The sequence below is a fragment of the Hipposideros armiger genome, unplaced genomic scaffold (assembly GCF_001890085.2).
Source record: "Hipposideros armiger isolate ML-2016 unplaced genomic scaffold, ASM189008v1 scaffold_49, whole genome shotgun sequence".
NCBI classification, from domain to species: Eukaryota; Metazoa; Chordata; class Mammalia; order Chiroptera; family Hipposideridae; genus Hipposideros; species Hipposideros armiger.
The window spans coordinates 3,382,848-3,398,664 of record NW_017731399.1 but is presented as its reverse complement, the minus strand read 5'-3'; the positions used below and the strand labels follow the sequence as shown (position 1 = coordinate 3,398,664).

The 15,817-nt window shown below is 50.9% G+C and overlaps 1 protein-coding gene across 4 annotated transcripts in view; it reads right to left on the bottom strand.

Moving 5' to 3' along the window:
• MIDEAS (mitotic deacetylase associated SANT domain protein) overlaps positions 1 to 15,817 on the bottom strand; it is a 68,921-nt gene that overhangs the window by 18,735 nt on the left and 34,369 nt on the right. For all 4 annotated transcript variants that reach the window (XM_019640378.1, XM_019640379.1, XM_019640380.1 and 1 more), the window contains 2 exons: positions 3,146 to 4,843; positions 1,690 to 1,989 (listed from right to left, as the gene is read on the bottom strand). In XM_019640378.1, the coding sequence (XP_019495923.1) occupies positions 1,690 to 1,989; positions 3,146 to 4,594 (1,749 nt within the window). In that variant the 5' untranslated portion in view covers positions 4,595 to 4,843. The remainder of the gene's footprint in view (positions 1 to 1,689; positions 1,990 to 3,145; positions 4,844 to 15,817) is intronic.

Sequence of the window (15,817 nt, the reverse complement as noted above, 5' to 3'; positions counted from 1 at the left end):
AAAAAAACCTTAAAAGCAACAAAATAAAAACACAACTTACATTCAAAGGAGCAATAATATGGCTGATAGTGATTTCTCAGTACTGTAACTACAATGGAAGCCTAAAGACAATGGAATTATATCTTTAAATTTGCCATAATAACTTTTTTACCAACTTTTTTTGCCAACACAGAATTCTCTACCCAGCAAAGTTACTCTTCTAAAATGAAGATGAAACAAAAACCTTTCCAGACAATCAAAGAATAATAATATTCATCACGAACAGACTCACACTAAAGGAAATAGTAAGGATGTTCTTAAAGTTGCATATAAATGATCTGAGATGGTAACCAGGATATATGGGAAGAAATGAAAAGCAACAAAAACGGTAAATATTTGAGTAAATCTAAAATGAGTATCTAAACAAAACGATGATGCTATAATGTCCTGTCAATGTTAAAAATATATGAAGAATGAAAATACACGTCAGTAATTCTACAATTTAGGGATTTGTGGGAAATGGGGTTAAAAGTGTTGTAAAAACTCTGCACTGTCTGGGAAGAGGTAAAATACTAGATTATATTAGATTTCAATAAGCCAAGAATGCATGTTTTCAATAAGCCTCTCATACTTGAAGGGTCTAGTAGCCGTTCTCAGCCAGAGAATTAACTTCTTTCCTATAACATCTAGAATGGTAGATACTAGCTTTGTACCATCCTCCAGAGAATTGAGAAAATAGTCATTCAAATCTCTTTCTGCAGGGCTTAATTTTCTCACAGAAATAAAGGTAAGAAAGTCTGCTAGGATCATCACTAAGAGAATAATAAATAACTAATGAATTAATAAAGAGGGGGAAATGGAATTACAAATCCAATTACTCCAAAGGAAAAGAAAGAAGGGAAAAAAAGGGAACACGGAAAAGCAGGATGGGATAAAAAGAAAGCAAATGGTAGATGGTGGATTCAAACTCAAGTATATCAGTAATTGCATTAAATGTAAACTGTATTGATACTCTAATTAAAAGATAAAGGTTCTTATTGTAGAACTGATAATAATCCCCAATTATATGCCACTTGAATCATACTCCTTAAGTAGAAGGATACAGAAAGGCAGAAAATAAAAAGATGGAAGAGATACACATTTCATTGCCCTTGCCCTAACACTAACCAAAAGAAAGCTAAATATTTTGACCAAGTCGACTTTAAAAGGCAAAGATTACTAAAGGTAAAAAGAAAGATTTCATAATGATAAAGTGTCTAAATCCAGTTCTAAATGAGTATGTAATTAACAACATTGCATCAAAACATGTAACTCATATACCAACAGAAGCGAAAGAAGAAATAGACAAAACCTCAATCTTAGTGGCAGATTTCAACATACATGTTTGTATGGACAGAACAAGCAAACATCTCTACATCCCAGTGCCTAGAACAGAGCCTGACCCATATTAGAGGCCCAATCAAAATTTGCTGAACCGAAATGAGAGTCACACATCCTAGATTTTCCTAGACACTCCCAATTTCAAGTATAAAACTGTCTCATTGTCCCCCATACGGGCATTTGTCCAGAGCTTAGTTTGAAAAATACAAATGGTATCCCCACGGGTTGCTTGAATTGCTCCTGCACTGTTATGCTTCCTTTCCCCATAGGGTACCTGGCCCCCAAGAGCACTTAAGTACTGGAGGTGTTTGCATGGGGAGCCTCTCATACCTGAGCTGGGGCATCAGTCCCGGGGATACGGGTAGACCGCCTGCGGGTGACAATGACCGATGGCTTGTGTTCAGTGGGGTTCTGTTCAGGACCCTTTCCGTCCTCGTCAACACCTGCAGCTTGGGCCGCCTCAGTTGGGTCCACAGTCCGCACAGGCACAGACACTGGGATAATGAGGGGCACCATCCCGCTGTCCTCTCGTGCTCGCTTGGCAGTTAAGGAAGGCTCAGAAAACTCCACCCCACACTTGGTAGTTGAAGCCAATACACTTTTCCGCTTCTCCTCAGAGCCATTGGCATCCTGGAGAAGGGAAGGGAGGGTGAATGGAGGTGAGGTTCAGAAGATAAGTCCTGATTTGCTGGTCTAGGACCCGCAGTCCCATTTGATTCAGGAACTAAAATACCCATGTTTGTTCTTTGACAATCTGACCTTTCCCTGACCACCTTTTCTCCCACCACATTCCCACATACTCTCCATAACCTCCCTTTTGTCAGGTCCCTCCATCCCGGCCTGGAGCAGGTCCCCAAGTGGCCATCTCAGCCACAAGTGCCTTACAGATGTGTTTTAGTTGGCCTGCACAGTGAGTGGCACATGAAATACTATCTACATATTCAAAACATATCTCTGCAAAAGAAAGTAAGCAAGGGACCTGTGGCAAAGTAAGGGTCATCTTTGCATCTATTTCCCCATTGGCTACGGGCTGTAGTGAAGTCAAGTTCTGCAGCCCCCTACATATCAGTCTAACCCTATAGGTATCGGGGCTTGAGACCTCGAAGGAAAGAAGAGGCAAACACTAGCTTTGGAGCCAGATTCTAAGCTAGGTTTGTGACCGTGGGAAATCCCACTTGGGGCTCAGCTTCTTTAGCAATGAAACGGGATGAATGACAGCATCCCTTTCATAGGGTTTGAGGATCAATTATTTGTGATCAAGTATAAGAAACTACGAGTACAGCATAGGTGCTCACATTCTGACCCTACTTCCCCACTGTTATTTTCTTTTACATCCACTTTATTGGAGTATAATTTACATGCAACAAAACAGCACCTAGTTTTAATTATAGTTTGATGCATTCTGACAAGTATAATCACCTGTGTAACTACCACCATACTTTTGTCTTTTAGCATAACTGGATCTGGAAGTGGGTTCACCTCCCACTACCCCCCATCCTTCAAGTCTCAAATGAAGAAGCCAACCCACGATGGTGTATTCCCCTTTCCTGTGCACAGCCCTGTGTGGGTATAAACCTGGTCTTCCTACAGGAATGGATGCACCTAGGTAGAGATTCTGTGCACGCAGGGAGTTCAGAACTCCCTGAAATGTATGGATTCCTTCATGTCCTTCCATGACGCGAGAAAATTGCCCTTGTGGACCTGGAGTCAGTCGCTCTCCCCCGGCCGCAGACACGGCTCACCCCGCCCTCTGCCAGGTCTGGCCCCACCCCGGCGCCATTCTTACCTTTGTGCTCTGCAGTGAGGCCAGCTCCACTGCCTTCTGGGCCAGGGTCAGCAAATTGGCCTCCTGGGACACCCGGCGTCTCCGTCGTGTGCTCTGAATCACTCCGCCCCGTAGCATCTGCCCACAGTCCCCCGTGCCCACTGCCCGCATGCCCTCCTCGTTGCCCATGGAGGGAGCCTCCCGTTCCCGACCATTAGGTGCCAGTCTCTCCCCATCAGACAGCATATGCGAATCCCTCAGCTCCAGCGGGAATCCCAGTTCAGGGTGGGGCTGCCCCAGGGGTCCGGGTGGTGGCTGCTGCGGGGCCCAGTGATGTAGGAACAGGTTGGGGGCAGGCTCCTGCCCAGGTTGGGTGCCAGCCCCATCCAGGGTGGTGGAAGGCAGGACGCCCTCCTTTGAGAGGCGGCGGGAGCGGCGGGGGAAGGCGATCTGGGCCTGAGGTAGCACAGGCTGCGAGGCTGACTCCTGCAGGAGGGCCTTGCGCAGTTCCGGGTTCATATCAGGGTTGGGGGGGAAGGGGTAGGGTGCCATGCTGTGGTGAGCCAGATGGGACTGTCCCAGTGGCCCGGCCGGCTGCAGGCCAAAGTCCTGCTGCTGAGAGGGCGGCTGCGGCATGGAGTAGAAGTTCTCAAAGAGCGGCATCTGAGGCAGGGCTGCCTGCTGCGGCTGCTGCTGGGGCTGCTGCTGTTTCTGCGCAGGGAAGGCGGCAACGGGGTTGGGGGGCGGTGGGCCCTGCCGGAAGACCTGCCGGTTCACCTGGTGGCCGAACGCCAGCTGGAAGGGTTGCAGGGGCAGCGTCTGGTTTGGGGGCTTCTTGGCCATATGGAAAGAGTTCAGGGGCGCCTGGGACCGCCCTACCTCCAGCTGCATCTTCTGCGTCATCATTGGCCGCACTGCGTTTCCGTAGCAGTCCAGCTGCGGCCCCCCTCCTTTCTCTCGTTTCAGTGCCTCAGGGTGGTTATAGTAGGTGGAGATTCCCATGCCAGGATGGGGGCTCCCCTTGTGTCCACCATAGAGGGGTAGGCCGTGGCAGTTCCACGTTGAGTGGGGTGGAGGCTGGCCGGGCTGCTGCTGCCAACCACTGTCACTGACGCCCCCACCCCCTCCGCGCTCCGGGCCCCGCCCTGGAGCCATCACAGAGTTGGGCCACTTGACTGGGCCCACCTGCTGGGACAACATGGCCGCCGTCGTCCTCTCGGGCCCATACACCACAGAGTTCAGCAGGGCCAGGCTGCTGGGTAGTTCCACAGGCTGGGAGGCAGGGGCGGCCCCTGTCGGACCCTCGTGCCCAAAGTAAGGCTCCTCCTTCACTCTGGTGGACTGTGGAGGGGCCAGGGGCTGTTGTGGGGCCTGCAGGAGTGGGGGCTGCTCCTTGGGAGCTGGCTCCTGGTCCCCAAAGAGGCAACGCTTCCGCTTGTTCTGACCCTTGGGCTGGGCCTGGAGGTTCATGGTGTGGCCAACCGGGCCCCGGCAGTGAGACCTACTTTACCAGTTGCCCATCCCCTGGGGGAAGGTCCTGCTGGAAGCCCCGCCCTCGTCCAGAAGCCAGTGGCAGCAGAGCAGCAGGAGAAAAAAATGCTGGGATCCGTCAGGCACAGGGAGAAAGGACGAACTGCTGGCTCTTCCTTCCTCTTCACAGAGGCACTCTTGAGGTTGTCTGCTCTTCCCAGTTCATAATGCTCCACAGGACCCTGGAGCCTGCAGACAGAAGAATAATAGTGTCAGCCACAGTTTCCCAGGGTGCCGCAGATGTTAGCACAAGGGAGTGGCCTCTAAGCCTACAGTGTTTTTGGTTGTGTAATTTGTGCATTGCACAAAGGCACCTGTCAAGTGGGCAAGTGGGGCCGAGATTCAGCCTGAGCCCCTGAGATCAAGCTGGGAAAAGGGGCGACAAAAGCCATGTTGGATTCCATTCTCCTCTTAAGCCAGGCTTCAGCCCATTGGGCAATCAGGCCTGTTCCTCTCACACTTGTCCAGGCAGTAGCCTCCCCACCAGACCCAGACGGAGCTTTATTCAGCCAATTCCTCCTCTGATGCTCCAAGCACATCTCAGACACAGGAAGTGGAGAGAACAGGGATCATTCCCAACTTTGTGGCCCCAAGATCAGGAGCCCACCAAGTCCTTGCAGGGTCCAGGGCCCAGAGCTAGGCTCAAGTCCTTTGCACTGAGGCTGCAGGTGAGCCCCGCCCCCCCCCCCGCAAAGGTGTGTGCAATCCTAGCCCCGCCCCTGGGAGGAGCTGCTGGGTGGGACTGTGGCTGCCAGAGTCTTCCCCAAACTAGCACAGGAACCCGTTTTGCAGCCCTGGCTGGAAGGAGGCAGGATCCTGCGGGGTAGCTGGTTAGCAGTCCCCACCCACCCTCCACCACTGCCAAAGATCTGACACACTGAGGAAGGAATACCATAACTAGAGACTAAGGGGGTATACAGACTGTTAGATCTTAGGTCCAGAAGTTTCTCTATCACATGGTGTGACTAAACTGCTCATAGTGTTTCTGTGTTTGTTTTCTAACTTGATTTAAAAAACAAAAACCAAAAAAACTAGGTTGCTCTATTTACCTTGCTACAGAACAGACTCGAGATCAGTGTAACTTATGTATATTTTTATTACTTGTATGTATTTTCAAACACTTTTTCTTTCTTCAGAGAGGGTTTTATTTTCCTCCCTGAGAAGTCAGTGAGGGTGGGAGCTACACTCACATTCTGGTCCTGAGCCAGTCAGGCCTGGAGGAGAGGGGAGGGGAGCTCAGGAAGCCCTGGAGCATAAATCTGCAGGCCCAGGCCAAACTCAGACCTCAGCCCCTTAGACGCTTGCAGGTCACTGTTAGCAGCCCAGGAGTTGCCAGGAAACCAGCTGAGAGAGCAGAGAAGGGCCGGGGCTGGGCGGTACCGGGGAGGCACTGGTACGAAGCGCCGGCTACACCCTGCAATGCCCCGGCCCCAGGGAGGCTGCACTGCTATCGCTCCGGCGCAGGCTTCCGCAGCTTCTCAGCCTTTCCCCTCCCTGAGCTGCGTGACTCACTTCAGGCCCCCTGCCTACCTTTCACTTTCACCCAGCACCCAGAAGGGGAGGAACTTCCTCCTCCATTTCCTTCCTCAGCTCCCAGCCCTGAAGTGAGAGAGTGAGACACTCTCCCCGTTTGCACCCCCTTTGTCTTCACATATGGAAGTTGGAGGAGGGAGAGAGGCTAAGAAGGCATCCAAGTCCCGCTGGCCAAGGCACAAGGGTGAGGAGGATTTAGACAAACAGAGAGCTGAGGGCCACAGAAACCAAAACCCTTTCTCTTGCTTTTAAACCTTCATTCCCTGACAGCCAACCCAATTCAGAGCAGAGACCCAAAAGCCAGCCCCCAGTTGAAAATAACCCTGAGAGCCACCCGAAGCTGCATGATGGGGCTGTCCAGGCTACAGGAGTCGGGTTCGGCTTCCCCAATCGCATGCGTGAACTAGGAGTACGTATGTGTAGGCAGAAGCAAGACAGAGGCAGGAAGAACATGCTCCAGTGGTGGGGAGGGGAAGGGAGGGTGCCCAGGGTAGGCTGGAAAGTCCATGTGCCTCCAGGGGGCTGGGAGCCCCTCAGGTGCCCACACCCACTCGTGCCTCCCCACCCCAAACAGTACAGACACCCACCCACTCCACCCTCATCACAGCCCTGTCTCCTTGTGAGCCAGAGCATGGGCTTGGGGGCTGGGGAAAGAGAAGGCCCTCGTGGCAGATGGGTCCTGGTGCATGTGCAAATGTGGGCCTGTAGGAGGGTACCCAGCTGCCTAGGTTCCAGGCGCAGGACAGCCACTCGTTGCCTAGGGGAGGGCAGGCTCTGCACATTAATCTGGGGGAGATGGGAGTGCAGGTTGTAAATGGGGGTCTAGGGCAGGGCTGCTCCTGCCGGTCTAACCCCCACCTCCCCAGGCTGGCTCACCTGCAGCTGTTTGGTCAGGTCCAGAGGGGCTAAGCTCCGCCTGTCTGCCTCCAAACACTTACCCTGCACATCAAGGAGGGCCTCTAATAGGTTTCCAAAGCTGGGCCAGCAAATCGCTTGGAAGAAATCAAGGGGGACAATTTTGGGGAGACTGAGTTGCCCCCAGAAGTTTCTGCAGAGGTCTCCCTGTCACCTCCACTGGATGGCTATGAGTGCTAAGAGCATGGACACACAGACCTGGGACCCTCAGAGAAGAAAAATCATTATCTGGGGGGTTGGGGGGAGGAGTAGAAGATGCCTGGGAACCCCGGAGGAAGGAGGGGAGGGGACACACCAAGGTAGCAGGGCACTAAGTAATAGTGGTAGTTGTTGGTAGTAGTAATAATAATAATTATAACAATAATAATGTACCTGTGCCAGGCAGAGCCTAAGTGCTTTGTATGTGTTTAATTCCCACAACAGCCTTATAAGGCAGCATGAAGCCGAAGCATTGTTATTTTTAATCTCCGTTTTACAGGTGAACTAGATGAAGCTCAAAGGGGCTAAGTAACTTGCCAATGGTCACACAGTAATTATGCTGCAGAGCCAAGACTTGAATCTAGGTCTGTCTGACTCCAAGACCAAGCCCTTATTCCCTATCCCCAAGATATGCCACTAAGACATCAGGTCCTTCTCTGCACACCTTCCTCCCACAACACCGTCCCCACTGTCTCAGAGCACGGATTTTTTGGACATGCCCTGGGAAGAACCTTACCTCCGTCTGAACTGTTGGCAGGCAAAGCTCTCCTAGTCTCCTCCAATCCAGCTGAGACCCTCAGTTCTACAGAAAGGGAGGGAAGGGAAGGGGCCTCACCACAGAGGGGCCAGTGGGTGTTGGAGGTCCATCTGCAGGAAGGACTGAGGTTGCACGGGCCACATCAGCCACCCTCTCTGGGCCTGGACTCCTCAGCCTCTCAAGCCCACCCTGTCTCAGTTCTGCTTGTTGCTGATGGGTCTTCCAGCTCTCACACCCACTTGTACATCACAGTTTACAACTCTGGCCAGAACTGAGCCACTTCCTCCCATTTCTTCTGCCCAACCCCACTCCTCTGTCCCTCCATTGGAAGCCAGCCTGTCCTTCCGCACAGAGAGGAAATGGAAGGAAGCCATCTCTTCCAAAGGCTGCTGATCTATGGGCCAACTCCATGAGACTGCAGGGAAGAGGGTGTAATGAGGTACTCCTGCAGGCACTCACCCTTGGCACTAGCTTCAGGGCCTGTGACAACAGAGGCAGGAACACTGCAAAAGGAAACCCACAGCCACTATGGGGCCCCAGACACTGCAGCCCATTCTATCAATCTGTTTGACTCTCACGGCTCCACTCACTCTCCTCTTCCTCCAGGCGCCTCACTCCTGCAACCAGTCCCTGACCAGACCCATAGATACCCCTGGGCGGAAGACAAGGTAAGAGTCTGGTATCAGTGGCCAGAGACTTATGAGGCTTTCAGGAGGATCTATGGTGAGAAGCACTTTCTCTCTACAGAAGATAGCAATGTGCACCAAGAAAAGAAAACAATGCTGAACCCACATATGTGTTTTGCAGACACATGAGGGAAGGTGCTGGGAAGGCCTTTGGGAGTTCTGTGCTGATGGTGACACCATGCCATCCAGGGACGGCGATTCGAACACATAATGTGTCCCTGTGTGCCATCAGCAGCCCTGCCACATGCCCAGCATTGGCTGGGAGAGTCCAGTGAGTCTTCACCACAGGGTGATGGGGCCAGGCCATGACCATTCAGGGGACTAGGGCCACTTATAAGCTTGAGGCATTCAGTGTGGCCATCTGAGAGAAAAGGTTGTTGTGAGTCAAGGTTACACAGGCCAGGAAGGAGGTGCCAAGCTTGGTCCCAGCCGCTGCACAGGGGCTCAGCTCTGACATGGGGATGAGAGTTGACCGGAGGATCCCCCGACCCTTGGAGCTAATGCTCCAAGCTCCTGCTCTTACAACTTGGGTCACCCACAGCCCCACAAAGCCAGCACTAGGAAGAGGGGGAATCGGAGCCCAAGCATCTCCAACCCAAGGCAAAGGCGACCTAAGTATGGAATCCAGCAAGGCCTCAAATCGCTAGGCCAGCCAGTTCCCTGAGCACCAAAGAGGCTATCTTATGACAAAGCCTAAACTCCCTCTCCTGCCTACAAGTCTCTGCAGACTTGGGCTCCTGCCGCCTCTCTCAGCACGCCACATTTGAGCCATCATCATTCCGTGCTGTTCCTGCCCCAACTTGCTGTTTCTGCTTTGTTTCCAGGTCTTGGACCAGGCAGTACCTGTGCCTAGGATGCCTTCCCACCCTTGCCATCTGGCCAACTCCTCCCCATCCTTCAGTCTCAGACACTGCTTTCTCTGAGGAGTCTTCCCTCAGCCCAGGGCTGAACCAGGAGCTTCACTACGAGCTCTTAAGACTTCCTAAACTCCCACATACGCAACACACTACATTCCAGATGCCTATTTCTTTGTCCCCAGCAGACAGCTAGGTCCATGGGGCAGAGTTTGCAGAATGTTGTCCTTCGCACTTGGCTTGTATCTGATGCCTCTTGGGATGCTCACTCAAGACTGCGCCCAAGGTGAGTCAGAGCTGTGCCTGGCAGAGGCACTCACAGCCAACGTGTCCACCTTGAGCTCATACCCAGCCCTGACTTCCAGTCTCTCCCTGATCAGAGTTCCCATGATGCTGAGATAAAGTGAAAAGGCCCTGCCTCCTAACCCCATCCCACCACACCCCACCCATCAGTGACCCCAAGCCCTCACCAACTAAGCTAACCACAAATCCTTTTCCAATTGCTGGCCCACAAGCCAACTGCCCCTTTACTGTCACTTGCTGCCCCACACCACATGCAGGGCAACTGGAAAGGTGCCAGCCCTGGCATTGCCCCGGCCTCATTTTTCTTCTTCCAAAGCTAGACCACAGCCCTGCCTGGACCAGAGCCAGGGACATGAGCCTGTGGGTCTGTTTCCTTGTGCCCTAATATGGCTGGGCTGGGCCTCAAGACACCAAGGTGTCTGGCTGGGAAGCCAGAAGGCAGAAGAAAGGCCTTCCCTAGAGGAGCCCAGCTTGGCCCAGCTGGCCCTGCAGTCCAAACTCACATCCTGAAAAGCTCTCTCTCAGATACTCTGGGGCCTTTGGCTATAGCAAAACTGGGCAAATGGCCTAGAACTGCCATTTTGGGCCATCTAGAGTTGCCCAGGCCCTAGATAAACCTTCCCTCTAGACACAGTGCCATCATCAGCAATGCTGCATGTGCCCCTCTAACTGGGAGTTTACACCTAGGCTGAAGGGCCTCATTTCTCCAAGCCACTGATCCCATAAGTTCTGTTCTCAAGGGGCTTGCAAACCAGTAAGGAAGGAGAAACCAGCAACAGAGAGGAGGACCTGCCTCCTTGAAGTGTCACTTCCTCTGGGGGATTGAAAGAGCAGGCCCTGTGATCTGCCCACTCACAATCTAGAGAGAGTCCCTGAGTTATCACTTCTCTAGGCTGAACTTCAGGTCTGAAAGGCAGAGCGGTCAGGCCGATAGGGAATCATGAGTCCCAGGCGTCAAAGCCCTTAAGCTGGAAGCTGGTCAGGCTCAGGCCCTCAAGCTGGTCAGGCTCAGAAGTCTTGGCCAGGGTTTGAGCTGGCTGTAGTTTCCACTCTGACTACAACAATGCCAACACTGAGGTGCTTTTAAATGGATACGTGTGAGAGGGGAATCCTTTTTCTGATGAGGCACCCTCAGGGTTTCATTCAGGCATCAACCTTTGTTGTCCACCTCCCCCACTACCCTCACGAACACACGAACACCCACAGGATGTCCGTGAGAAGCCAAGATAACCGGGTCTGTTTTATCTTGGGGAGGCTGAGGCAGAGAAAAGACACAGTCCTGGGCAGAGCCAAGAAAGGATGGAGTGTCCAGCTCAGCTTCCACCCTGGGGGCACCAGCTGCCTCCCTCCTTGGCAAGGGGCCACAAAGGATCACAGGCAGCCCAGGAAAACCCCTCCCAACAGGATTCAGGAATCCAGAGGTAGTTGGTGGAAGTTTGCAGGTTTAGGCTCTCTCCAGAAGAAATGCAGCAAATGTCCCTGCAGCCAGGTCCTTAAGTGACTGAACCTCTGGAGAGGGCCTCGTGGGGACCAGTGGGGCCCTTGGTCGCCTCACAACTCTTTTGATGTCCTACAGGGCTAACTCGATCAGAGGCTGCTCGTTTCTCTCTCCCCTTCTGGAAAGGCCTGATTCCTTGGCAGGTCGAGGGCAGAGCTCTCTGGCCCCAGTGTCAGACTCTGCCCTGGGTCAAGATACAAAGGTCAGTGAAAGGGGCCTCCTTCAACACGGCCTCGCCCTGCCTACTCCCCATACTCACACCCTATACATCTACACCCTCTGCAGCCCTGCAGCTTACAGCCCCTTCATCCACTCCACAAGCATTTGCTGAGCCCTATGCTCTGGGGAGACACAGGAGACAAGGCACAGTCCCTACTGCACAGAGCCCCTAGTCCAGTGGAAAAGAGACACAGAAACACACACTGATTATAATGCAAGGTGGCCCGTGCAAAGGCTAGCGATGCACAAGGAACAGGTGACCTCAGGGGAGAGCTCCCTGACTTTCAGCCTTTCCTAGAGCTGTTCCCTCTGCCTGGAACTGCTGCCTCCACTCTGACAACGTGCCTTCCTTCAAGGCCCACCGCCTCTAGGCAGCCCTCCAGCACATGCTGTTCTTCACCATTTCTGAATCTTCATGCTCTTACTCGGTGTTAACCGTTATCCCATAATGCTTCTTCAATTCCCTTCTGTTTTTGCATCAAGGCTGGGAGAAGCAGGACATGAAGGCAGTGTAGCCCAATAGAGAGGGCAGTGGATTGCTTGTCAGGTAACCAGGTGTCTGGTTCGGGAGCCGCCATTTACTGGTTCCTACCTGTGAGGAACTTAGGAACCCAAGATGGGGGACGGGGTCAAGGCTTGTGTCCAGGAATCAAAGAAACACCTTTGCAATGAGCAACTGCCGCGTAAAATAACTGCCATGAGCACTGCCCACGTGCTCAATGTGTGTGAGTATTGCTTACTTGTGTGACCATTTATTCCCACCTGAGAAACGAGGAAAGGTTGGTTCTGAAAATTAACTAGTTCCAGGTCACAGCCTGAGGTCATGAGTGAGGAGGCAGGATTTGAATCCAAGCCTGCTGGCTTCAAACCAGGTCTCTCTCTATCACAACCTGCTGCCTGTCTGTGCTGAGCAGTGGTTCTCAAACCCATCCTGAGAGATTGGTTCATGGGTCTGGTGAGGGGTAGGGGGGTGGTTCAAGGCGTAAAATCTGCAATGCTTCATAAGCAGCCCAGGTGGTGCCCAGGTGCTGGAACAGGGGAAAGGCTGGAGTATCAGGGCCCGGCGTAAAGGAGTTTCCAAGGACCCACTGCCCCTCACTCCCCAAAGGATCCACCTGTCGTAGTGCCACGTCCTGCCCAGGAGACATGAGGGGTCCCACGGAGCTCTGGGTAGACTTTGCACTCAGCTAGCCCTAGGGCTGACTGTGGCTATTTCAGTGGCTGAAGCCCAACTGAATGCCCATGTCTACTGAGCACTTACTATATGCCAAGCACTGTGCAAAGCACATTGTAGGCAACATCTCATTTAACCCTCACTTTTCTTTGTCTCATTTTTATAAGTCAGGAATGGTATACTCAAAAATATCTATTTAACACAAAGAAGACAATAATAGGGATACCAACAAAGACAAAAGACAGAAATCAAATAGCAGAGTGGCAGACATAAATCCTACCTTATCAATAATTTTAAATGTAAATATATTCAAAACTCCAATTAAAAGGCAGAGGTTGGGGAAATGGGTTAAAAAACATGATCCAACTATATGCTATTTACAAGAGACACACACTTTAAATTCAAAGACACAAATAGGTTGAAAGTAAAAGGATGGAAAAAGACATACCATGCAAACAGTAACCAAAAGAGAGCTGATGTGGCTATGCAAATATTAAGACAAAATAGACTTTAAGACAAAAATTCTTATTAAAGACAAAGAAGGATATTTTATAATGATAAAAGCGTCTCTCTATCAAGAGTATATTGCAATTATAAACATATATGTACCTAATAACAGAGCCAAAATACATGAAGTAAAACCTGTCAAAATTGAAGCGAGAAATAGACACTTCAATATTACACTTTCAATAATGGACAGAACAACTAACAGAAGATCAACAAGGAAATACTGGGTTGTCGGAAAAGTCATGACATATTTTTTTCTATGTTTTTGTTGCAAAAATGTGACATAACTTTTCCGACAACCCAATAGAAGACCTGAACACTATAAAGCAACTAGACCTAACATATATCTGTAGAACATTATACCCAACAAAAGCAGAATATACATTCTTCTCAAGAACACCTGGAATACTCTCCAGGATATAGCATAGATTATACCATAGGACAAGTCTCAGTATATTTAAAAGGGTTGAAATCATACAAAGTATGTTTTCCAATCAAAATGAGATAAAATTAGAAATCAGTAACAGAAGGAAATTTGGAGAATTTACAAGAAATGAAGGTTAGAAGTAACTTGTCAAGTTCTCACAGCTCTCGAGAAAGGCCACTCCTCCTTACTCAGACCATGTTCTCCACACCTTCTGCACAGCCCCAGGAAGCCGCACACCTAAGGCTTTTTTGCAAATGCCTGGGTAGCCTCTCTCCCATCCCCACACTGGACACACACTGAACATGACTCCAAACTTGAGCCCAGAATCAAAACAGCTGGGGAAGGAAGAAGACTTTGAGGCTGTAACAGCTTGTTATGCAGCCCTGCATTCTCCCTGGGAAAATGACCACAGACAAATATTTTCACTCCCCCAGCCAGTCTACACAATATCCAAAAGGCAGATCTTTCCCTAAAGAAGGAAGCTAACATTTATAGAGCACTTCCCCCATGCCAGGCCCTGACATACCCTAATCCATGCTTACAAGCTTCCTATCAGGATGTCTTACTGTCCCCATTCTACAGAGGGAACCTGAGGCTCTGCTGTTAAGTGGCAGAAGCAAGATTAAATCCTTGTCTGCCTTCAAAGTCCCTGGGTCTTTCCATCATCCTTCCAGAAAAATCCCAAATCTACACTTGTCGTGGGCCTCAGAAGGAATGCTACACATAAGAACCCCACAAAGCAAGCTTATACTCTTCCCCATACTCTCCCAGAGCCGCCGCTTTTCCTGGGGGCATTTCCAAGTAAAGTATATAACACTTACCCCCAAGAAACAGGCTCCCCTCAAGATTAGGAGAGTCCACAGTGTTTTGCGGTGAGGGGACTACAGAGGTGAGTTGGGAGCTGCAGGGTCAGAAGGATCTCACTCTGGAATAACAGCCTCCACACCACACAGAAAAAGGCAGCTTGTACCACTCTTCAGAGCCAACCAACAAATCAGGGCCCCGCTAGGGAAGCCAAACCGATTGCAAATATCAAGGGATGTCAATGTTCACTTAGTCCCGTCCATCATTCCACAAAGCAGCCCAGAGAAGGAAAGAAACTTGCCTTTGGATACACAGCCAGAAGCAAGCAGGACCCAGAATCAAGGACCCAATAACAACGTTTTGTGTCTCCATTCAGACAGCCCCCATCTTTGGCAAAACATGAGGCAGGGCTTGAAGCCAAGGTGAAATCCCAACGCCACAAAAATAAGACTTTCTGCTTTACCACCTTTAACATTTCTCAAGGGTGCTACAATGTGCCAAGCACTCTACACACATGATCCTGTTTAATCCTCAGAGCAAGATAGGTATTATTACTCTCCCCTTTCTCAGTGAGGAGCCTGAATATCCAAGGGGTCAAATCTTGCCTGAGGTCATAGGACTATAGAGGCAAGGCCAAGACTGGAACTCAGAGTCCTGTCTGCAAACTTCCTTCCCCAGGGCTTCAGACTCAGACTCCTGCTTGCCGTGCCACACCAGGCTGTCTGGGATGGAAGCCAGCAGCTTCTAAGCTGCTCAAATCTTCTCTCTGAAGCGCAGCTTCAGCTGGCCTGAAAACCTCCACGATGTTCTAGAAGCATGGCTGGTCAGGTAAGGTAGGTGAGAGAGGCCTGGGAGGAGAGTGGCTTTGGAGATGAAGAGGCTATTGGTGACTACCACCACTGGGTCAACCTGTGGAAGGCTCCATCCACATCTGCTCAAGAGGAAACCACACCCCTCCCACACTCTCCAGCCCCACGCCCACGGCTGGCCAACAGCTCTTTAAAAATAAAGCTGACTCTCCCCTGCTTGTCAGATGCTCCACATCCCCATAGGGGCCAGACTCCTGTCCCTTCCCCTGACACTCTGAAGTCTGGGGCAAGTCAGCTCCATGCTTGAGTTCCTATTAGTGCCAGTGGCTCCCACCCAGGACACTGAGCACCAGCCCTAGCCATAGCGGCCCACTTCTCTGCATGGGGCTCTCAGACAGGTATCTTCTTAAGACCTTAAATTCCTAAATAAAAACTGTTCATTTCACATCCTGAATAAGGGAGACAGATAGTACCTACCTACTCCAAAGATCATTTGGCCCAAATCTCTGTCTCATGACTGATGAAACTGAAGCCCTGAGAGGTAGTGACTTGCCCAAGGATGAGCAACTTTGGGCTGATTACTTGAGTAGAGCTGTGGTCAGGGCCTCTCAGGTGGATGTTCTCATACTCAGCATGCCCTCCGATGTGGCACTGCCAAGTCCTTGACGTTTGGCTCATCTTCTTGGTGAAGAGATGGA